Raw genomic sequence first — 26,055 nt, forward strand, 5'->3', positions numbered from 1 at the left:
AAAGAAAGCAAAATGGAAAAAAAAAAAAACACCATGGAAATTCTTACTTTTAAAATCATTAATATGCATTCCTTAGAAAATTTTCCCCTGTTCTCCTCTCTATTCCCTTACTACTTATTTAAAAGCACTTTTTAAAATGTTTATTTATTTTTGAGAAACAGAGAGAGTGCAAGTGGGGGAGCAACAGAGAGAGATTAAGACACAGAATCTGAAGCAGGCTCCAGGCTCTGAGCTGTCAGCACAGAGCCTTACGTGGGGCTTGAACCCATGAACTGTGAGATCATGACCTGAGCCAAAGTCAGACTGAGCCACCCAGGATCCTCTCTATTCCCTTGCTACTTATATGGGGACGAGATTGGGTCACTTACTCTGCAGAATTTCTTGTATTCTACTTTTTGCTAACTGAATTCCTGTGGGATTCCTTTGCATGCTTTTCCATTTGCTTTATTTCTTATAAACTTGTAGTTCTGAGGCTTGCTGACATTTGGATATGATTTTTTATTAAAAATAGCTTGCAATTGTTGTTGGGCACTGTCTTCTGTACTAAATCAGGAGGTATATCACATCTGCCTACCTCTTTTAGGGGGGATGTTGTAATTATAAAATAGCCAAGTATTTAGAAATTATTTCAAAATCTTTCAAAATGTATTCCATGCCAATTCATAGATATTGATGAAACTACTGCAAAAAATTACATTTTACTATAGCCATGATTCTCAGAAACTCTTTATTACATTGAGAATGAGTATATTAAGATATTTAATGTGTAACCTTCTCCCCAAGGCAGTTCATTTGTCCGGCTTTCTTGCCCCTGTAAGTTTATGATCCTAAACTCTAGCATATCCACTGGAGTCCAGTATATCCACTGGAGTCTAAAATCTGTTTACTCAAGGTCCTCTTGCTAGAATCCAGCTTAGAATACAAATCAGTTCAAATGGAGTCTATACGTATTGTTTATTCACTGTAATCCTGGGCAATCTGTCTCAGTTTTCCATTTTTAACATAGTAATAGTACCATTTCAAGGGATAATGGGGATTAAGTACATGTAAAGCCCTTAGTCTGGCACCTAATAATTGTTCCAAAAATATTCATGATTATTATTATTACTTCATATAATGGTATGATTTCATAGTGGGTAAATGCATAAACCACCAGCATTATTTAGCATAAATGGGGAGGCCTCTATACCTCTCTTATGATGTCTGAAATTCCAATTTTAGAGTTTTGAGTAAGATGATCTAAATTTGATCCCAAGTACCAGAAACTACAAGTTATGTGACTACATAGGTAGTGAGGTAGATTAGAAGGTACAGAAGCCCTAGAATTAAAAAGTCCTTGATTTAGGTGTTGTTTCTTTCCTTATTAGTTATATCATCTATGCCAAGTCATTTAGCCTCCATGGGCCTCAGTTTATCTGTACAGTGAAGATAATGAAAATGAAAATAAACTGAGATAATAATTATATTTATTTTGCATATGATTTTCTTAAAGATCAAACCAGATAACAGGTGGGAAACACAGAATAACAAATATATTTTGCTGCCATTATTGGATGATTACAAAATATTTGGTTCCTTGAACTGCTAGGTAGAGTAATTGAAGCACCTGTTGAACTGATAAAACCTAAGAATATTTCTCTTCCATTTGGAGGCCTAATGTAAATTCTTCAAGAGAGGTGACTGCAGTGGATGTTTATGGAACTCCACACCATATCCCTTCTGTCCACTTAATTTCAAGGAACCGCATTAAGTTCCATGCCTGCTAGTGTCCATGGCAAGCAAGCTAAGGCAGTTTGGAAGTATGGGTGAATGAGGGACACTGGGGCAACTTCAGCCAGTGAGTGATACACACCCTGGCCTCCCAGACTTGGGTAGAAAATTCTGAGGCATTCTGCTCATTTCTTCAAATAGTCCCCAGTGGCCTACAATGGGAACCAGCTTGGTAGTGAAACCTCCATAGGGCTGTCTCCCTCTGTCTCATTCTGTACACTCTCTCACTTCTGCTTCCAGCAAAGATCCCAAAAGAAGATGGTGATGGTGACACATTGCAAGATTTCAAGTGTACCTGATTGCTATAACAACCTTTGCTACTAATCAGGCTTAGGTAAAAAGAAGTAGAACCAAGGTGAGAACACAGAGGCACTAGGTGCTTACAGTACGTAAGTTTGTTGGATGGGGCTTACGGAAAGAAGATACGATATCAAGAATTTAATGAAACACCACAAGAACACCGCTTTACATGCTTGCCTTGTGTTAATCCTAGTTTTATTTACCCAAATGGCCAACCAGGTGAGGAGAAGACGTTCTCAGAATCAAAGCTTTCATCTCTGGAGGCATTAATTTTATACCTCTTGTATCTTTTATATATCATGGCTTGGATTTGAACCAATGACCTCAATCAACTGCAAAAGAATCAGAAGAATCCTTTGGGATTCTGCTAGCACAAATGTAATTCAATTTTAAATCTAATCAACATCCACCCAGTGTCAACCATATGCCCAATATGATGTCAGGCATCATTTGTAGTCTTGAGCTGTAAGTATGAACAAGTTTACCAAGATAGAACTAACATTGATTGTATTCTGTGTAGTAAGACATGTCTTGGAAGAACATATTGAGGGTTTGTAATGACCAACGAATAATGCTAAAGACAAAGAAAAAGAAACCTGGAAAGTGATTACATGGCATAACAACCAAAAAAAAAAAAAAAGGGATAATCAAACATAATAATTTTCTATTAAAACACTTTTAACAAAACTTCCATCAGAGTTAGAGTTAATCTTGGGATAAAGCAAACTGTGAGCCTCTGATCAAATTTAAGTTACTTAACCCATTTGTTAAGGAGGAAAAAAAAAGAACAATTCAATTGAATACTATACATCCTCAAAATTTTCTAAAACAGATACCAAATCATGAAACAGTTCCTAACTACATTTTGATTCAACTCAGGTTGCCATAGAGATAGTGAGTTTTTCATTCGGTTGGCATTGACAGCTTAGCCCCATTCCCCCTTTCTAATGTCATATTCTTGATCCTCTATTCCAGTCAGTTACTTGTATTTCTTGTAGAAGAACATGTCTCCTACATTCTTATCTTGGTGTCATGGTTCAAGGTGTTTCATCCTGTATGGACCTCTCGTTACTGCCCTTCCTACGCAATCCTACCCACCATGGGTTAACTAAGGGACTACTTCCTAGTAGACCGCATTTAGGTGCCACTATTTCCTTTGTGACTATGTTATAAAAGTCTATGTAGATTTAAGTCTTCAGAGATTCTGCTTAGAAGACCTGGGACTGAGTTCTAGGCACAGCATTGATTAGCTCTGTAACACTGGGTAAGTCATCTGGTTCAATCATCAAAATGTTAACACACATCCTACAGTGCTGGATGCTAGTGCTACACAGATGAATGAGCTAGAGTCTGATATCAAGGAGTTCACAACTGAAAGGATATTAAATTCTTTTTCATTTCTTCTTGAGAGTGTGTATGAAAGAGGGGAGGGGCAGAGAAATAATCTCAACCAGGCTCCTGCACTGTCAGCACGGAGCCTGATGAGGGGCTTGATCACACGACCTGTGAGACCATGACGTGAGCTGAAACGAAGATTCGGATGCTTAACCGACTGAGCACCCAGGTGCCCTGAAAGGGTCTATGAACCTTACAGTGTAATAGAATCAAATGAAATAATGGAAACAACAGTATTTAAAAATAGGAATGGTATATTAAATATAAGGCATTTAAGAATCACAAAAAGTATGCTTTGATTTATTTCCAATCATGGTAGATTCCTTTAAAACTTGCTCATGTTTGGAATATGAATTCAGTGTTTAGAACTGAAGCCATGTTGAAATTCTGGTATCTTGTCAGTTTGGAAAGACCTCTCTTAGTTAAGCTATAACTGTTTAACTGTTTGTGGACCTTTTTTTTTTTTTTTAATGTTTATTTTATTTTTGAGAGAGAGAGAGCATGAGTGGGGGTGGAGAGGTACGGAGAAAGAAGGAGACAGGGAATCCAGAGCAGGTGCTATGCTGATACAGAGAGCCCAGTGTGGGGCTTGAATTCACCAACCATGAAATCATGACCTGAGCTGAAGTCAGACACTTAACAGACTGAGTCATACAGGTGTCCCTGTCTGTGGACCTTCTTAAAAGGTAGCGGCTCCCTGCCTGAAGTTATAGACAAGGGTATATTAGCAGTTTTCTATAACTGGTAGCTTCTGCTAGGATTTTTCTTTCAAAAGGCTGCTTGGGTAGGAGTTCTTACTAGGTTTACAGATAACTATCAGAAGATCTAACACAAACTGTTTAAACTCAAAATAGTCCATTTATAAACTCTAAAATTTTAGATTTGATAATTCCAAGAGATTCTTTATAAACTGACACGACTATGGGTTAAAAGGTCCTAATTATATTTCCTACTCAAATCTATTATCAAAGCTGAGACCACACCGTAGCTATGATAGTGTCAATGGCTTCCTGGAAGCATTTCTCAGGGGCCTTTTATTGACATGGTTGGTTAAAGGAATCCAATTACCATCTTCCCAAATTATTCTAACTCCCTAAAATCTATGAATTATTTTTTTTTTAAAGATTTTATTTTTAATTAATCTCTACATCCAACATGGGGCTCAAACTCACAACCCTAAGATCAAGAGTCACATGCTCTATTGACTCAGCTACTCAGGTGCCCTGAAATACTTATTTTCTTAATGTAATAAATATTAACATATTTAAGGGTTTTCATTTGAATAATACACAAATAGGAGTATTTATCTCCCTTGTAAAACAACTATTTCACAAGGAAGAGAATGCTCACTCTAAGAGAAAGAATTACATTTATTTTGCATCAGAAAACAAATCACCCTTTTATTACTAATAACAAATTAATTTCTTGTTATAGTAAAGAACAATCCTAAAGACAGTCTAATTACACAGAAACATAAACAGAAGTCAGGCAGAGAAGGACAAATATCCTATGTTTGCACGTATAGGAGGATTAGGAGGAACTTAACTGAGGACCATGGGGGAGAAGAAGGAGGGAAATGGTGGGGGAGAGGGAGAGAGGCAAACCATGAGAGACTCTTGAATGCTGAGAAACAAACTGAAGACTGATGGGTGTGGGGGGGAGAGGGGTGATGGGCATGGAGGAGGGCACTTGTGGGGATGAGCACTGGGTGTTATATGGAAACCAATTTGACAATAAACTATCTGTAAAAACAAAACAAAAAAAAACAACAACAGAAAAACAGAAAAAAAAAAAAAGAACTGCATAAAATGTCAGTGACCCTTACTAGAAGAAATCTGTTACTTACAGCAGTGGCTCGAGAGAGTTCTCTACACGTACTAAGCAGTCCATTTTGTAAATCGTCCCTCTGTAACACCACGGTCTGAATGGCTGCCGGGTTATCTGCATTCATTTCTATCTCTTGGCTGGCTGATAGCAAAGCTTGCTCAAGCGTGTACTATTATAATAAAAAGAATTATACTTAATGTTCTGCATCATCGAATTAATTCTTTTTACTTTAGTTATCAGTGTCCTGATGATAACTACATAAGGTAACATCAATTGTAGATAATAAACATAATTGTCCTACTTTCTCCTTGTGCAGTTGCTGAAGTTTCTCTTCTAGAGCATGTACCACTTTATCTTGTTCACATAACCGGCTTAACTTGGCCTAGGTTAGAAGAGAAAATCCACTGTTAGCAAATTTTTATTTTTCCTGTAGTTGGAGGTAGGTGTAATAAGAAAACACATTTAAAACAGCCATAGAATACCTAATTAGGCCAATCTTTATTTCAATCAATAAAATAAAAATTAAAATAGCTTTTAAAGGCACAATGCTTAACAAACATGCATATGAAGTGAAGAAGCATTTCAACCATACTATTTAACCTACACAATTCAAAATATTCATAGTAATCAAGCAGTCTCATAACTTTAAACAAAAGATTGCTTCTAATGCAATAATACAAATAAAAATTTGCTAAATGGAGGAAAAAAATCACTTGTGATAGTTTAAATGTTTTGAATTCTTGGTATTACCCCAATTCCTAATTATGAAAATATCAGAGGGTACTCCATTAAAATTTCAATACTAAAATAAACCAGTTCTCCAGATGTCTGAGATAAACTGCAAATATGCCTCAAACCTTATTATATAATGACAAGCAAGTAATTGGAGATTTCAGTTTCTCTGCCATGGATCTGTTAAAGTAACTACCTTATCTTTATTAGATGACAAAACTCAAGCTATACCAAATGCCATATATTGAAATGAGAAGGTATAACTCAATGGAATAAAACCAGGGGACATGAGGGAAGAATGAGATACTGTAAAAGTAAATAAAGAATGAATGGCAGGTCAGCCAATCTAATTATTAACTGTATTAATTGTATTTTAGATACAATTAAAAAAGAAGACTAAAATTTAAAAAGAAGCAGTTACAGAATTTCTAGAGACTGATAACCTTCTCTAGAAGACAAAGACAATTTTACTTTGTCTCCAGTTCTCCATACATTTTTTTTGGATCAGCAATAGTCTTTTACTTAAGAAAATTTTTTTATTTTAGAGATAGAGAACATGTACATGCTCAAGAGGGAGGGAGGGAGGGAGGGGAGAGGGAGAGGGAGAGAGGGGGAGAGAGAGGGGGGGGAGAGAGGGGGGGAGAGAGAGAGAGAGGGGGGAGAGAGAGGGTGGGGGGAGAGAGAGAGAGAGAGAGAGAGAGAGAGAGAGAGAGAGAGAGAGAGAGAATATCCCAAATAGGCTCTACACTCACTGTGGAGCCTGACCTGGGCTTGATCCCATGACCCCGGGACCACACCTGAACCCAAATCAAGAGGTTCTCAACCAACTGAGGCACCCAGGTGCCCACAGTCTTTTACTTTCATTTAAGTTATTTTTCCTAAATTCAATTATGGGGAGGGGGGATAGTTACGAATAGAGGAGTGATGATATAATTTAATCTAAGTATAAAAGAAAAAATGCTAATTTATTTGATGTCATTTTGGTGGGCAAGGGAGAAAGAGTAAGTTTTTTGTCATGCTTATTTCCAATGTTTTGGCAGAGAATATAACAGAATACTCATAATACATATAGAGCATACTAACACTTACATCAATATCCACTTCTTCAGGTCTGTATTTGTATAATGTGCCTCTACATTCATCTTGTGACAGCTATAGGGGAAAATGTCAGGTAGCAAGTTTAAAAATAATATTTAAAAAACATATTTAGCCTATAGTTAACATTTTAGATTTATATAATAACAAAAATGGGATTTTAATGATTCTTATACTTTAAGAAGTTTAATTCAAACACAGATCATTACAAAAGCAGAAAAATATTTAACAGTGATACAATATGTAAGATACATAAAAATGATGTTAACTTAAGCTTGTCAAACAAAATAATAAGTTGGTCAAATAAATTATACAGAACCTTACATTTTCCATTTGCAAGACACACATTATTTTAATGTAAAATTGACAAATACAATCATAGCAACTGTATTGAATCAAATATTCAAACTAGGCATATTTCAGCAGCCAGAACCATCCTTCACGGTATACACATAATCACACAACTGTGTATGTGTACACTCAATGCCAACACACCTCAGTACAACTTTATTAACAAAACCTGTAACATACTGTATACATATACATAATATATAAACACACATACACAATATAGACTTATCTTGTTCTTCTGTCTTAAGAACTAAAAGATAATGGGGGAAAAGGATGGGTTTAATTGAAAAAAGGAAACTCATTCAAAACCTCATAAAACTGAAAGCCTATGTTATAAACTATGAATAGTCAAACTGCATAAAAAGTTTATATGTGTTCTTTGATACCGTTTTTTTTTTTATTACACTATTAAGAAATGATTGTTCAGTACACTTAAACATCCTTTCTTCAAGCTCCTTCCCAATATCTTTTGGTTAAACAAATCTTCATTTTTGCTTGTATTGTATCAAGATTTCAAAAGCCATCCTAGTCAGTTATACCACAGATCACATCAGAGCCTCTGCAAGCGATATTTCACTCTCTCCCTGGTCTTTTGCCTTTATATTGACTGCTAGACAGTAACAAAAATATAATTGGGAAAACTTACTTGGGCTCATCACATATTTACTAACTGGCACACTTTTTCTCAAAGTGGGGACGGGAATAATGTATCCCCACTATATTCCAGATTGGAAAATTAAACTTCATCTAAACACATACAAATGCATAAAAATGTGTAAGTTTTAAATATATATGTCCACTTGGTAAAAAACTGCTTGCCAGTTACATCTTTAGAAGGAAACTTAATTTAAAAGCAGGTAACTTTGAATGGATCTAGAAGTGTAGTATTAGGAGGTTAAAATTTTAAGCATTACAAACATACAATAATAAATCCTGGATTGATGTGTTTCATTTCAAGACATTACTTTCACATCCTCATGCAAATGAATCTGTGACTATTTAAGGGTATGCAGTGATTACTAAACAACAAAACTTTCATAGAAATGAGTTATCACATGAAAAATGAATTTAATGAGAAAAGTCAGAATACTTGTGCAGTATTTTCAAATAAAGATAATTGAATATGTCATAAGAAGTATCAATTTTTATTCTAAATTAAAGCACCTAGATTCAAGAAAATAATTTGTACTTTTACCTGAAAAAAAGTAATGCAAAGAAAGTTTTAAAATGATAAAAAAAAATGTAGGACAATGCCAAAATTAAATTCTCCCATTTATAAGAAATTACAGAGATGCAAAGCCTTGTCACTAAATGTCCAAATATACTTTACTTAATATTTAAAGTTAAATGCAAAACAGCTTTACTAAACCATGGAATGTAAAGTTTGAATGTAACTAGTACATAGTGTGACATCTAGATTAAAATATGAAAATTGTATCCTATATCCCAGGGTCAATAGAAGGACTAATATTTTTAAATGGAAATTTAGCAATCTAGAATAAAAATTTAGGGTATTGGTATACTATTTTTATTTATGGACTCTTACTGCTTCTTCATTTTCACATCAGTTGGCAAAGTAAAAAATGTGTACTGTGTTGTTAAGAGTTCAAGAGTGATATATCCTTTTTTTTCCAAACATTTTTAAAAAATGCTTATTTATTTTTGAGAGAGAAAGACAGTGTGCACACAGGGGAGGGACAGAGAGAGGGAGAAACACAGAATCTGAAGCAGGATCCAGGTTCTGAGCTGTCAGCACAGAGCCTGATGTGGGGTTCGAAATCACAGACAGTGATATCATGACCTGAGCTGAGGTCGAGCACCTACCTGACTGAGCACCCAGGTGCCGCAAGACTGATTATCTTTAGAGCCATATAAATATATTACATAAGTTAGATTTACTTTATCATTATTTTTAGTACCACTGAAAAATTCATTAAAACCTTTTATCAAGTTATTCAATAAAAATGCTTATTATTAGACACTAACAAAATTTTAAAATAATCAGTCTTGTACTATACATTGCTTTTACGTATTAGAAAAATAAGAAAATATGATTATTCTTTAAAACATTAACTTTTAAGCATGGCTTATTTTCCATTACTGAGAATAATTACTGAGGCTTTTCTTAAGAAAAGATGGATATAGTTTATTGAAAGTACTTCTACCTGGAATTAAAGGAGTTTGCTAGTTAGTCCTCACTGTGAAAATCTTACTAAAGAAAAAAGTAATTTCATGAATATTCTCATTAAGTTCTCTATAAAATCATGTTTCACTTTTTATCATTTTTCAAATGCGTCTTTAGCTTAAGAAAAAAGTGTTATAGATTTGAATACCTTTTTTCTGAAGTACCTGAGCAATACTAGAAAAGCACATGAAAAGAGGTTATAGAGAATTTATAAGGGTTAGCAGTGCTCAAGCTTCAATCTGAGAAGTGTATTATACAGACATATATATCTATAAAGATGTGCTATATTTAGAAAGTGAGAATTTTCATAATAAAATATCTAATAATCTTTTAAAAACCTGGCTTGGCATTAAGTTAATACAAAATTACTTTTGTTAATCAAAATTCAATTTCTATGGTATTCCTTTTAAGTAAGTGACTATATATATTTTATTATTTTAAAACAATTTTATAGTGTATTTATTTTTGAGACAGAGACAGAGCGTGAGTTGGAGGAGGGGCAGAGAGAGAGAGAGGGAGAGGGAGACACAGAATCTGAAGCAGACCCCAGGCTCTGAGCTGTCCGCACAGAACCTGATGCAGGGCTCGAACCCACAAGCTGCGAGATCATGACCTGAGCCGAAACTTGGATGCTTAACTGACTGAGCCACTCAGGTGCCCCCATATATATATATTTTTTTAAAGCTAATGAATATATATAAATCCCGAAAGGGTTTTTTGGAGAAATATTTGATAGAACTTGACATTTTTTAAGGGCTCAAAAATAGTCACAGGACTGTAGGTATTTATTTGCTAATATTAGTCTGTACTTTTCAAAACCATTATTTATCAGGTGCTTAATTTCATGGATGTTAATTTTTATAAAAACTCTAGTACAAAAATTAGTTGTGAAAGGCAGGAGAATGCAGGAGATTCATAAATGCAGACGATTTTTCAACACCATGAGCACTGATTTAGCATCTTTTAAATTCAGTTTTAGATCCTTTTTATATTACCAATTTTAAGAAAATTACTTAATAGGTAATTTTTCAGGTGTCTCCTTTCTTCTAAGAAAATGTGAACTTAAAGGTTCTCCTAAGAGAAAATCTAAATGGCTATGATTTAGAATAATCGGTCACAAAACATCATATTGCCAATATATTTTCAGTTGTATTTCAGGAAACTATTAACACAGCATTGTGATGCAATGTCAGGGAAGCACATTGTTAGAGTATACAATAGACACTTTCATAAAGATTTCCTATGGGTAGTAACACAGTAAGGGAAATCTGGAGAAAAATTAAGGTTTAATATCAATTTATGCAAATTAATAAACAATTTTAGAAACGTGTCTGAAAGTCACTTTCTTTTTTTTCCATTTTTTAAGAAAATGCTTATTTTGAGAGAGAGAGAAAGAACGAGCTGGGTAGGAGCAGAGAGAGAGGGACAGAGAATCCCAAGCAGGCTCTGTGCTGACCTGGGGCTTGATTCTACAAACTGTGAGATCATGACCTGGGCTGAAATTAAGAGTTGGATGTTCAACTGACTGAGCCATCCAGGTGTCCCTCTTTCATATTTTTAAATATATATATATATTTTTGAAAGACAGACCATGTGCATGCACACACACAGGGTCGGGGGCAGAGAGACAGAGAGAGAGAGAGAATCCCAAGCAGGCTCTGTGCTTGGGCTTGATCTCATGAGCTGTGAGATCATGACCTGAGCTGAAATCAAGAGCTAGATGCTGAATTGACTGAGTCACCCAGGTGCCCCTGAAGGTCATTTTCATCCACCAGTGGTGCCCTATAACAATTAAGTATTTCATTAGTGGTTTAAAAAAAAAAAAAAAGAACTCTATAAAGATACCCGCAACTTGATAGGACTGAGTCAACACTGATTCCCTGGTAAGCAGCAGCCTATCTCATGCCTAGGAATGGCTGCGGATGGTAGATATTCAGATCTTTCAGTTTTATACAAATTTAGTTTTTTCTTTCAAGTATTAATACATTTATACAAGTGTATTGTTCTGGTCAGTGATGCTAGTATATAAAACCACTCTCACATACCTCTACACTTTTGAAAAACTCCCAATTAGAACGTTTAGTGCAACTGAGTAATTTCAATCAGCAATGATTTCTGCATCATCAACCCTGATTACTGATCAATATAAAAAAGAAAACCCCCAACCAAATCAAGCTAAAAACATGCAAAACATGAAAATATAACTTAATAGCTTTGATTCTTACCAATATAAATATGATAAAGTGACAGCGTCAGACACTGAAAAAGGTATTAATTCCAGAACAAAGGGTAAGGTTCTGAGCAGTGGCATTTTGAAATGAAGTGTCAAGGTTCTTTAATCTGGTTACTTTAAAAAAATCAAATATTTTTTCTTTTTTTTAACTTTTATTTTTCATTAAAAATTTTAAGTTTATTTATTCATTTCAAGAGAGAGAGTGAGTGAGTTGAGGAGGGGCAGAGAGAGAGAGAGAGAGAGAGAGAGTCCTAAGCAGGCTTTGTACTGTCAGCACAGAGCCTGATGCAGGGCTCGAACTAATGAAATCTCAAATCATGACCTGAGCGGAAACCAAGAGTCAGACACTTAACCTACTGCGCCACCCAGGTGCCCCAGAAAGATTTTATTTTCTTTTGAGAAGTAAAGCTGCTTAACTTTAAATATTTAATACGTTGTTTCTTTATTGACAGAACTAATAAAAACTGTGTAACATTAAATGTTTTGAAAACTGCTCAGAAACAGGAGTCACCCTCCTACCAACTTTCAGTCTCCCAGCTACCAGGCCCATGGATGCTGATCCCTCGGTGACTGAAGCAAACCAGAAGCCTTTAAGGCCAGTGAGCTCAAGGTGCTTCTTTTCACTAGGTGCTTTTTACATATTTTAATCAAAATACATTCATTTTTCATGTTTGTTAATTTTATTCTTCTGTATGAATTTTAAAGTATTATAACAGGTCAGAGGCCACAGTAATTTGAAGGTGTTGAAGTGGAAGAAGCTGATGTTGCAAAACACAGAGCTAAGAACATTTAGACCATGAGACACAAAAAAATTGGATAGGAATGTATAAAATGACTTCTTTTGCAGATCTGCAGATTACCAAGGTCCTAAATTAAAGCCAGCCAGCTCCACGGCACATATTTTGAGTTAGGGAAAAGAATGAGGTAAGATGAGGCATATGATGGCATAAGAATGGCAAGAATACAGGGAGAAGATATCCATCCCCAGTACGTTAGGAAGTGGCTATCTTTAGGTCTTACTACACCACACTACAGAGACTAGATTTAAATAACTCTCATACAAATACAATCTATTCCTGAAACAGTGGGGGGTGGGGTCAGGGTGGATTGGGGGGGGGCCCTAAAGGAAAAAAAAAAACAAACTTTTTAAAGTTTTCCCTAGGAATCAGTTATAATGCTTTTAGAGTAAATCGAAATTAATGGCAGTCTAGTAACAAATTTGCAAATGTACTGCAGACCTCCAAGTATGTATCAATCAAATACTCTGCACAACAACTTCAGGAATATGGCACACTTAATATCCAACAGCAAAATGTTCAGCAAAGCCATGCTAAGAATACTGCAGCGTCTTAAAAAGCATGGATGAATTGCGTATTTCCAAAGAGACATAAACAAAAACAAAAAAAAAATGAAGTAAGAAAACACTAATGTTATGAGTAACTCTGAGGATAAACCAAAACTGTCACTGAGGGATTTTGCAGATGATAAAGCAGTATCATTCACTGTCCAAGACCTTACTTGCTGGTACAGTTGGGGTCTTAGCGCCGAGTTCTCAATCATTGTGTGAACCATGGTGATAATAGGTTCATTTTCTTTCATCTATTTCAAATCAGGAGGAGCATACAGCAAACATCAGTTTACAGCACAGCTAGATTTGAAAGACGACACTGTAAATATAGCCTCTACTTTAATATCTTCCTAATAGTGCAGTTGTTTACATTTTATCCCAAGGTTGCACAGATTTAACTTACATAAACCATTTCAAGCAAGTTATTAATGCTGTTAAGATACTTCCAAATCTATAAAAAAGCTTAGTAATTGCAATATTGCTACAACGAGGTTTTACTTTATGAATACAATCATACAGTCAATGCATATTCTTACATATACTAGAAGAGGTGATAAAGCAGCATGTCTTATTCAAAGAATAAACTAAAGGGTGACAACCTACTTAAAGGGAGAAATGGCATGATTTGATAGATTATTTAGTAAAAAAGCTTAAAACCTTATTCAGCTCTTTGTAATGTTAATTGGAAAAATATTAGTTCTCTACAAATATTAAAGTCTTATAATAATCAGCATATCTTATCATTTAGATAATCACATATTACATTAATGTTAATTTCCAAAGACATCTGTAATACACCGTTTTGGATTTTCTCACAGTACAACATCACATGTAGAATTATTTCAAGGACATGCAACCTGAAATCTATTTGGCAAAGATTCAAAGTATCTCCTTAGCTCCTAAAAAGGCTGAAACAGTATTTCACATTTCCAGCTATGTGGTACTTAATTACTGCCTGCAGAAAAATATTTGTTTTAGTATGCTCTGGACTCAATAGCTAAAGCACTCAAAAGAGAATCGTCATGACAGAGAGATGAAGTTTGTACGTTTGCAAACAGCCAAGTCTGTTTATAATTGTAATTTGTAATGTACAGTTTACATACTTTTCATCCTGCATATTATAGAAAATAAGCATTTTTATCATGGTTCACAAATGCTACTTTACTGGCTTAAATCTACATAAAGGTTTACTAATCTTAAGATTAATACATAGTGTAAATAAAAATATAAAGCCTGAAAACTGTGTATCTAGACAATTTTATTTTCAGCCTAGTTACCAATGTTTCACGTCAATAAAATCTGTTTTGTCAAATAAGAAACTAGTGACTGGTTTAACTTTTTTTTCTAAAGATTTATTCAAGCTAAATAATTCAAGCTAAATAGATTTTTAAAAATCTAAATTTTTAGATCTAAAAATCTAAATTTTTAAACATCTGTATTATCAGTTAGACTCAAGCTTCTTTTTCTTCCCTGCAATGCTATCCCAGAGGGATGTGTTGATATGCAGTTTAGAACAAATCTTTTACATTGTTGGAAAGTAACTTATAAACAAGTACAGATATATATTTTTTCTTCAGGAGAAAAATATTTTTATTATAGAAATTTAAGACCTTTATGTGTTTTCAAGTGCCGTCTATATTTTATAGGAATGTTAATTATTTTATCTTAATCAAATGTTGATCTTGGAATAAATTGTTACTGCTTTTTGTTTTGGCTTACATTTGATTGTATGGATACGTATTCATATAACACAAGTAAGCTTAAGTCTCTATTTCTAATTTTAATGTTGAAAGCAATCTCATCATTACTATTTTTCAACAGCATGCCTGGAAATTAGTCAAAAGAATACTAGATTCAGATTTTTGTGTGTGTGTGTGGTGGGTGGAGGTCAGGACCATGAATGGTTTAAGAAATAATGGAGATCAGATAGTACCCAAATGTAAAAGATACTCAAGGTCAAACTGAAATTGCCCACTGAGTCTTAGAAACCTGGCACGATAAATGGGCCTCTGTGTCCAATGAGTAGGTCAACAGGGCTCACATGTTGAGCTTCAATATAGTACAGATGACTGATAATGTTCATATTTTAAGCCTGGCAAATTTACTTGAAGGGACAAAATGGTTTCTGTAGAAGGATAATCAAGTCTGATTTATTGAGTGCATTACTTTGAGAGGGTAAATATGTATGTATATACAGGGAGGCCATATCTGTGATTTAAAAATGTCTGTTTAACTTATATGTCAAAGCTTATTAAATGTTGAGTCACTGAGAAGGGTGCTTTGCAAGAAGAAACTAGCTTAGGAACAAAAAAACTAAAGGTAAGAATAATACTTAAAACATACAAACTGCAGAGTGTTTCAGAGATCATTTCTGAAACTATTTTTCATTATGAAAAATGTCAAACATACATATCAAATCCTAGAATATTAAAATTAGAAGTCATTTCTAGAAACTGACAATTAAAAAAAAATTTTTTTTTAAAAATATTATTTATTTATTTCTAGGAGAGAGAGAGACAGTGTGAGCAGGGGAGGGTCAGAGAGAGAGGGAGACACAGACTCTGAAATAGGCTCCAGGCAGTCAGCACAGAGCCCGACGCGGGGCTCAAACCCATGAACCGCGAGATCATGACCTAAGCGAAAGTCGGACGCTCAACCGACTAAGCCACCCAGGCGCCCCTAGAAACTGACAATTTAGTACAACAAAGGTATAAAAATGTTAGCAGCAATTATTTTGTTTGTTAATTTCAGAGAGAGAGAGCAGGAGCAAGGGAGGGGGGAGAGGAGAAGAGCGAGAGAGAGAGAATCTCAAAGCAGGCTGTATGCTCAGCACAGTGCCTGGTGTGGAGCCTGATCCCATAACCCTGGGATCATGATCTGAGCCGAAATCAAGAGTTGGACACTCAACTGCATGAGTTACCCAGGAGCCCCAGCTGCAATGATTTTGAATTGTGGGGTTGTGGATGATTATCCTTTTCTTTCTTCGTACTTTCTTTTAATGTTTATTTATTTTATTTAAGAGGGGTTGGAGGGGCAGAGAGAGAATCCCAAGCAGGCTCCTCACTGTCAGCGCAGAGCCTGACATGAGGCTTGATCCCACGAACTGTGAGATCAGGACCTGAGCCGAAACCAAGAGTCGGACACTCAACTGACTGAGCTCTTCAGGCACCCTTTTCCTTTCTCTATACTTCTCTGCATTTCCCAAGTTTCCTTCAGAGTAGATACTGCTTTTCTTTCTTTCTTTTTTAATTTTTTTTTAACATTTATTTATTTTTGAGAGAGAGAAAGACAAAGTGCGAGCCAAGGAGAGACAGAGTGAGAGGGAGACATAGAATCTGAAGCAGAGCTCGAACTCATGAACTGTGAGATCGTGACCTGAGATGAAGTCGGATGCTTAGATGACTGAGCCACACAGGCAACCCTGATATTGTTTTTCTGATTAAAAAGGATATTAAAGAGTCAAGGATAAATATATATAAAGGTGAAATAAACAAAATTAATGGGACAACCATATCCTCTGGCAAATACCCTTTGGTAATACAAGGAAACTAAGAAAAATTTTAGCACCATGTGTTCATATCATGTTCAAGGCTGAGAGTTAAGGTGGAAGAAACTGATTGGAGTCATCGAGTGTAGTGAGGTCCTGATCTAGAAAAGTATTCTTATAAATGTTTAGTCTATTTTAGCAATCTGTATCCACAGCAGAAATTAGGAAAAATGTTAACTAATTAAAAAAAGTAAGCTACTCAATATATTTGTAAATACATGTAACTAACTACCTTGTAATACCTCCCCCCTCTTTTTATTACTACTTCAGAAATCAAAATTCAGGTTTAGGCCAGGGGTTTTTAACCCACACTCAAACCACTTGCAGAACTTGAAAAGAATATAGACACTTTGATTCCCAGATAATTTTAATGGGCAACTTCAGAAACTCTGATAGAGACAATATCATTAAAACATAATGGTTACAGATTGGTCTAAAGATTATGTTGGCAGAAATACCTATGTTGCTCTCAAAGAATTAAAGTAAAATATAACTTGGTAACATAGAATGTCCTTCAGCTCACATACTCCTTGGGATCCCATTTTACTAACAGTAATCCCATAATTACCCAAGAGATGGGATAAGACTATTTATGGAAAGGCAGAAGAAGCAGGATCATTTCAGAATTCCCTAGGGCACCACACCTACCTAATCAAGAGCTGTTTGGATGGCTGAGTTAAAAATGATCCTCAAAGGTGAGTGGTCCTACATGTGGTGGCTCTACCCCTGCATGTGACGTGGTGTGTGACAGATGAAGACAATTGAACTCAATAATCAGGATCCAATATGGTGAGAGTTTGGTCCTTATGAAACAATTTCAGTGATCTGACTGAACTTTCACTGTTTCCAGATTTACTGAATTGGAAATATTCGATCTGCTTTATCTCCAAATATATCCTAAAAATAGGCTAGTGGTTCCTTTCACTAAAACACTTCCGAAATACTCTATATTTTAATACTTAGAAGACTTGTTTCCGTGACTTACACTGAAATAGCACATTCTATCTGGCTTTGGCCATGTAAATTTTATAACAGCTTTTCAATTAAAGTAGTAAATTATGACCTAAAAAAGTACCTAATGTTCCACGAGTAAGTTGGAATTTCACGCTCAAGTTCTTAAAAAAAAAAAAAAAAAAATCCACCAATTCTTTTTTGTTTCAAGTACAAGGATCTTGGACACTATTAGGATAGTGGTGTTAATAGCTGATGTATTTTGTTTTAAAGAAGCAGAGCAAGATAGAGACTGGTACGTGGAAGATGTTTAATGATTCACTTGAAAATGAGTTAGATAAACACTCTGCTTCTAAGTATTTTAATTCCTTGAAGTAACAGGTAATGTAAGTTTATGTTTCAGCTAATTGATAAATTATAAAGCTATTAATAATGAGACACATTATTTTACAATAATAAAAATGAGAATACTTAATCCAGACATTATACTATTTTTATATCTTCAGCAATAAATAAGAAAACAAACGTGGAATTTCTTGGAAATACATTTAGGTATATATTGCCAATGTATTTCTGTTTACAACAATAACACAAGTTTTTACTTGACATTTTAAAGTCCAAATGTTTAGAAAAACTACCTGGAAAGTCTGGTACTTAATTCCAGCCTGTTTCTCAGTTTTGAGGTCTGCTGAGCAAATAGTATCCTTTGATGTTACTCTCAGAAATAACTTAAAAACCCATCACCAAAAAGCTTCTTCAACACCATTCTGTGTATCTGTATGATACTTACTAGGCTCTTGAGCAGAACGTGCCACCTGACACCTGTGGGCCGGGACTGGAATACAGGTGTGTGGAGACAAGGGCCGCCACAGTCCTCCCCGGGCCTCCCCTGCTGCCGATGGTGCCTCACCCAGTTCCCACCAAGGCGCTGTACAAGCACCATCACTTTCTATGTGTGCCATATATAAAAAAGGTTAGAAAGCACTATGAGAGTGTTTTTATTTCAGAAAAAACCGGACTTTACTTCTTTCTTTGGTGTCTCCTGTGATTATTTATCTCAATAGTTCTCAAACTTGACTGAAAAATAAAATTATCTATGGACATTTAAAAACATATGAAGGGCTGGGTGCTGGCAATTCTGACTGGGGACTAGGGCAAAGAGGGCCCTGAGTATTGTACTTTTTTTCTTTCTAAAGATCCACTGGTAGTTCTGACAGGAGATCAGGCTTGAGAACTATCTTGGCACTAATTCAAGTAATTAAGGACTAATTCAACTGTCCCCAATAAGGATTTTTTCAAGGTCCTGATGAGATGGTATTAAATGTTAATCAAGATATATATGCAAATATCAAAAGATGAAAAATTCCAAACTAATTATCTGAATAAAGTGCTGCAACTGCATTAAAATATTATCTTTTCTTTGTATGAGATACAGCATTAACATATACACCTCCCTTAAAAAATCCAACGAGTCCCATGCTTGTAACACTGGTGGACTCAGCATAATCATGGAGGACCTGGGGTGTCAGGAGTCCAATTTCCAATTGCATTCTTCTATTTGTCTAGCAACTCCTAACTATCTCTTTCAAAGTCTCTATCTGTATAGAGATTAGACCAGCATATTAGAATATGCAGAATAGGATATTCTAAATCATGAGATGAATGCTCCTGAATAATTCCGGGGGTAAGCAGCAAGAAAGAGAAAGAGAAAGATTAATTCTTGAATCCTCCTGTAAGTTTTAAGTAGTGGCTTAATTGGTCTTTAAAAAATGTATATCATAAATCATCCAGAATAGTGTTGTCCAATAGGCCTTTCTGTGATGATGAAAATGTTCTATATTAGTATAGTCCAATAATACTGTAGACATGTAGCTCTTCAGCTCTTTAAATGAGGCTAGTATGACAATTTTACTTTTATAAAAAAGTAACTAACTTAAATGTAAACTTAAATAGTCACATATGGCTAGTGGCTATTATATTAGACAGTCAGTTTAGAAATTCTAGACAAGTAAATTTAGTATAATTTTTCCCCCCTGATCTAGGTCTTATTTCCAGAAGGGGAAAACATCTGCTCAAGCTCTGGCTTGTAATTGAGTTTGAGTCTAAATGCTGTGCCAACAGCTTCCTCCTTTTTTGGATGATTCCTATCTACCCACAGAGCTTTTGTCCGGATATCCAATAAGAAGACCCATTTCAGCTGTCATTTTCCATTTAAATGGAAAATGGACTTTTCCCGAGTTCTTAATGACTTCTTAGGAAAAGAATTTTTAAGTTGAGAATCTGTCTTAACAATAGCAAAAACCCCTGATGGCCTAATCACTGAAGAATTCATTTCTCAAGAATGTCCTCCTGCGTCTAGATCAATAAACTCTTAAGAAGTGTGGCAAGACTAAAACGGTAAAGAATTTGACATGCCTAGGGTGAAGCTTTGAGGAATGCAGGCAGTCTTTGTAAACAGGTCATTTAGATAATGACAATGTAAATGCCCTCCACTCTCATTCTAGCAACATCTGAAAGTCCAAGAACCTGAGATTGAAGGGTATGACTACCTATTGAAACTACTCTTTGTTTAACAGGGAGCAGGGAAATTTGAAGTGACTTTTTAAATAGAGGAATGTAAATAAGTCTCTTTAGAACTGATGGGGCAAAGTACTGAGGTCTGTTACTGTGAAAATTTTAAAGCAATCTGAATAAACTGTCTATGCTATATATGTTTTCTAAAAGTAAAACTTGGGAAAAATATTACTATTATATTCAGAAGAATCAATGGTTCTTTGAAAGATGCAGCTAGACAATATACTATTTTCTCTTTTTCTTCAAGGGAGAAAGATTAAAAACAAAAGGAATAACGAATGGGGACACCAACATAGGAGTCAAACGTATCTGACATTCCCTTAAAAGAAAGAGCACACGCATTTCTAAACTGGCTGATGCAGTAAGTACTGGCTTCCGGGTTATTGATAAGGTCCATTTATTGAGGAACATTATAAAAATACCCTGAGCCCAGCAGAATGAAAGGAGAGTAATCTCTACACTCACAACCTTACTTAAATTGCTAAATTTTCAGAGCCCTCATTTTGAGATATATACACCTCTGGAATATTTTGAAGAAAACTTTGAAGAAAGTCTCAGCTAATGTCTTTCCAAATAATTGATTTATATAATTTACTCACATTGAGTTTCAACTCTTTATACCTAAGGTCTTTTAAGTTTTTATTTAACTAAAATCCTTTTGCCTACAGGATCTTTACAGATCTGACTTTTACATCAGTGGCTTAAACTATTTCCCTTGTTTAACTATGCTTAATCACTGTTCCTTTGGCTTCAAGGAATATACTATTATCTGATGCTACCATCTTTATTCCCGGCATTCAAAGGCAACCAGAGATATTAAAAGAACTCAAAATCAATCTTGCAAAAATGCCTTTATTGTGGATATAATGTTTGATATGGTTATATTTTTCTTTTCTTTGCATGCATTTTAAAACCATTTTAAAGGGACAAACATTCCAAAAATGAAAATGCAATACCTCTGTTAGTAAAAAAGGTATTTGTTTTGGCTGTGGGTAAATCTACTCCAAAATATATTTGAGCTTTAAATCAAAGTTAAAATATCTTCTGGATACAAGGATCTGGATTTTATTAATAGCAATTGTATATTCTGGGTTGCAATTGGTGCTGAGTAGCAGATTTCCTACCATTAATTTAAAGATTTATCAGCTTATGTTTTAACTGCATAATCATACTGTTAGGTCAATCTTAAAAATGTTTTTGGCATTTATGCTCAACTTTATTTCCTTCCTGGGCTTTGAAAATAATTAAAGAATCTACTTTGTAAGCACTAACTTCCTGCCTTACACTGACTGAGGTCGATAAATCTCTGCTGAAGGAATGTTCCGAAAAAAGGAATAAAAATAAGAAGCAAAAGCTATAGTCACTGGGCTACAAAAATATTTGCTTTTATAAATACAGAAGCAAACTGTATGTAAATAGTTCACATTTTAGGGGGGTGGGGAAATTGTTTTCATTTTCCTATTTAGGAAAATAAAAGAACAACTCCACTAATTTTCAAGGAAGTCAAATAGATTTAAAAAAAAAAAAGGAAAGAAAAGAAAATTCATTAATACAATGTATTCATCCTAGCTTTGTGATTTTGGACAAGTCATCAAAGCTGGCTTATGGGGACAAAGGTAAATGGCCCACATGCTACAGAGGCTTACATAGAAGAAGTCAAGTGGGATAGCGTATGTGCCAGTGCTCTGGAAGCTGTGGAGTGTTACTTAGGCTGTTAGGATGGACAGGTACTGGACAGGTACACAGTGTAGAGAATGGGACTGCTTTTAAAGTATTTGAGAAACAGTAAGTTGCTGGCAGAAAAAAAAAGGGATGATAGGGTAGGAAGGATTTCACAGTTTGAGGAGGTGGTGAAGATAGGGCTTGAATGATAAACCAAAAGGAGACCCTCATTTTGTGGCAAAAATTTTGTGAAATTTCTGGAATGAGCCAAAGACATAATGTGATAGGTGTATTTATTACTGGCAAGATTTTGTGATTAAATGGTAACCAGGAGCTTAATATATACAGGGTCTTAATGATGGCCTCTATAATCCTGACTAAATACCATGAAGATATTATGTATTCAGTTAAGTAATCTACAGAAGTTCGTGATTTTCCTGTTTTCAGTAAAACTGTTCTTAAAATACTTTAAATTCGAGTTTCAAAGTATTTTAAACTTTAATATGTGGTGGTGTTGGACAGATGAAATATGAGGAGAATGTAATATAACTCCAGGAAGCTGTCTGACTTAATTTTTCCCTTTTTGTAGATCTGTGTAATTTCCACCCTTGGAGTGGTGGATTCACTCCTTGGATCCTTCTAGGTAGGCTGCCACTTGTTTTTCTTTTCATCCACCAGGCAATCAGACTGCCATAGGCTGGTGTCATGCTCTCCTAGCCACAGCTGGAGGAGGAGACTGGCTCTCACTTTTTCTTTTCCCTTGAGGGTTCAAACCAGTTCTGGGTCTAAGCAAACAGCTAAAGTAAAGGTCCTGATACTTCTCAAAGTCCAATGATCTCTTTCCCAAGGATGATGTGCTCAATAAATATTACATCATTGACGTTAAAGGTGAGCAGTATTTTGAATTAACTTTGCTTTTAGCTTTTTGATCAGAGAACTGTGGGATAAAATGACAATCCCAAATTTGGACATGTTGGGCATGTAATGAACTAAAGGCAGAATGTCCAAGTGCAGATTTTCATAAGCAACTACAAACACATAACTGGAACCGTAGAGAGGCAACCCTTGGTCAGAGGAGGATGGAAGCCAGTACAAATGCTTCCTTCTGCTGGTCAGCTGGGCAATTGTGCAGGTTTCTTTCATCAACAAGTAGCATTTCGAGGGGGCCCCGCTTGCCTATGGCAGTGATAATATACTCCCTCCTTCCTTGCTCAGCTCTTTACCTTGGTATCACTGCTCAAAGTTAACTTCCTGAGAACAAGCCCACATCAAGGGCACATCACAATATCTGTTTCCTGAGAGAAACCCCAGGGCTAGAGATGAAGAACAACTAAGAGACAACTAGTAAAATGATGTGTGGATGAATGCTCAGTTGAGAGAACACTAAAAATCAGAGAACTTCCCCTATAAAGGTTGAGATGAATGAAAACAGCAAAAAGGGATAGATTAATTACTAGTAAGAAATTGGAAAATCATGATAAAAATGTGTAGGCGGTGAATAGGCCAAGAGATCAGAGTTATCACCTATAAAATAAGTCCTTCCAAATTTTTAATGATAATCTACCCACTCTCTATTTATTTTAGCCTTCTTACAGTTCTGCCATTATGATGTCAAATACTGCCTCAGAACTTCTGGGTATCATCCCCCTCTCCCCACTATTTCTGTGATTAAATATGCAGAGGAAGGGAGAGAGAGAAAAAGAATGAGGTGTGATGGAGAGAAAGGATCACTCTTATTTTATTTTTATTTTTTAAATGTTTTTTATTTATTTCTAGGAGAGAGAGAGAGAGAGACAGCGTGAGCAGGGGAGGGTCAGAGAGAGAGGGAGACACAGAATCTGAAACAGGCTCCAGGCTCTGAGCTGGCAGTCAGCACAGAGCCCAACGCGGGGCTCGAACCCACGAACCGCGAGATCAAGACCAAAGCGAAAGTCGGACGCTTAACCGACTAAGCCACCCAGGCGCCCCAAGAAAGGATCACTCTTAATAATAGCAAGGCATTAAAAAAAACACAGATATTCTAAACCATGTAACTAGTTACTAAATATTAAAGTAACATACTTTCAATTTCCTAGTTTCCTTAGTTTGCTTTTGCCAGATGCCTATTCTACATCCCCTAGAAACATTATCTCAATCATCCCTAAAAATAGAAGCTCCAGGACCCCTTAAAATATTAGAGAAAATGGGATCTTTGCTTAATAGCTCCACAGACCAGAAGTTGCTGAATTGACAAGAACAATGAAAGCCATCAAGAATCTCTTCAATCACCTTGTTAGCATTTCTTCCCTTCTAGGGAAGCTGCCTTTCAAGAACACACAAAGAACAGAATGCAAAAAAAGTTCTCTTGGATTTTTACCTTGAATGGTTTTGGTACCAATTACATACATTCAGTTAATTGTTTCTTTTTACATTTCCCTTGGCATAAGCATGTTTAAAAGTGGTCAGAGTCTGTGTCTGTATAGTTTTGTTCACTATTGTTTGTTGAAAGGATATATAAAGCATACTGATAAGGAACGTCCACAGCAGCCAATGGGAATATCGGACTTCTTCCAAACATCATTAGTTTTAGTGCACAGTCCATAAAATATTCATATTTATAAAAAGAATTATATCATGAAATCTCAGAGCTACTACAAAATCTTTGCAAAAATTAGAAGATTTAGCTTACTCTTCAAGATGTTTTAAAAGTTAGCATTCAAACAAAATGATTTTGTCTTCCCCACTAGCATTTGATAATAGTAAAAAAAAAATGTACGAGAAGACATAGGATGTGGCTATTGACTGTTGCAACTCTTAAACATTTTTTAACAAATGTTTACTTATTAAAATTTTTAAAAAAAGTTTATTCATTTTTGAGAGACAGAGCATGAGCAGGAGAGGGGCAGACAGAGAGAGGGAGACAGAATCGAAAGCAGGCTCCAGGCTCTGAGCTATCAGTCAGCACAGCGCCCTATGTGGGGCTCGAACCCGTGAACCGCGAGATTGAATTTGCATGCTTAACCCAGTGAACCACCCAGGCGACCCCAAAAAATGCTTACTTATTTTTGAGAGAGACAGAAAGAGTGCACTCAAGCACATGTGAGCGGTGGGGAAGAACAGAGAGAGAGAATCTCAAGGAGGCTCTGTGCTGTCAACACGGAGCCTGACGTAGGGCTGGATGTAATAAACTGTGAAATCATAACCTGAGCTGAATTCAAGAGTTGGATGCTTAACCAACTGAGCCACCCAGGCGTCCCTTAAACATTTCCATACAACCAAGAACACCATAGGTATGCTTGGGCTGTATTTTTCTTTTATTATACTATGGCAAACTGGTTTGTCAGGAGAGATTTCCAGTTTTTCCAAAAGAATTTGAGTATAATAAGATCCTTTAGCTATCTGATGTTAAAGTACATACTATTTGATGTTATATTCAGAAACAATTTAAGTATGTTCTAGCAGTAGGGAGACAGCTCTAACTGGGTAAATCAACTTCATTAATTACTGGAACAGAGGCATATTCTTTTCACAAAAAACTTTTGCGTACATGGGAAAGAGGCAGTCTGCAACCTAAGCGTGGCTGAGATATGTCTCTTCTTTTCCCGTTCTCAAGGAAATGTTTCTGATGCAATTAACTATGATGACTCTTGGAGAGGGTTAAAGGCAGAATGTCATAATCTTTTTTTTTTTAATATTTTTATTTATTTCTAGGAGAGAGAGAGAGAGAGAGAGAGAGGGAGCGCGTGAGCAGGGGAGGGTCAGAGAGAGAGGGAGACACAAACTCTGAAATAGGCTCCAGGCTCTGAGCTGGCAGTCAGCACAGAGCCCGACGTGGGGCTCGAACCCATGAACCGCGAGATCATGACCTAAGTGAAAGTCGGACGCTTAACTGACTAAGCCACCCAGGCACCCCCAAAATGTCATAATCTTAAGGGCATTCAATGGTACAATTTTTATATTTAGAAGATGAAAAAATAAAATAACTGCTGCAGTACCTGTGCAAGTAGAGCTTAGATGTTTAAAAGTCAAACTCCATTTACTATAGCAAGTTTTTTTTTTTTTAAACTGTAGCTAGTATTCTTAAAGAAGGAGGTTAGCTACTGGAG

The 26,055-nt window shown here is 35.7% G+C and overlaps 1 protein-coding gene across 5 annotated transcripts in view; it reads right to left on the reverse strand.

Moving 5' to 3' along the window:
* The window catches only part of PLEKHA5 (pleckstrin homology domain containing A5), a 239,797-nt gene that overhangs the window by 28,924 nt on the left and 184,818 nt on the right, over positions 1–26,055 (reverse strand). For 4 of the 5 annotated variants that reach the window (XM_039249007.1, XM_039249006.1, XM_039249005.1 and 1 more), the window contains exons 13-15: positions 7,114–7,176; positions 5,594–5,674; positions 5,312–5,461 (exon numbers count right to left, since the gene is read on the reverse strand). In XM_039249007.1, the coding sequence (XP_039104938.1) occupies positions 5,312–5,461; positions 5,594–5,674; positions 7,114–7,176 (294 nt within the window). Of the gene's footprint in view, positions 1–5,311; positions 5,462–5,593; positions 5,675–7,113; positions 7,177–7,684; positions 7,721–13,406; positions 13,488–26,055 lie in introns of all 5 variants that reach the window. The other variant, XM_039249011.1, reaches the window with a different exon arrangement.

The sequence above is a fragment of the Hyaena hyaena genome, unplaced genomic scaffold (genome assembly GCF_003009895.1).
Source record: "Hyaena hyaena isolate Hyena2069 unplaced genomic scaffold, ASM300989v1 scaffold_326, whole genome shotgun sequence".
Classification (NCBI taxonomy): Eukaryota; Metazoa; Chordata; class Mammalia; order Carnivora; family Hyaenidae; genus Hyaena; species Hyaena hyaena.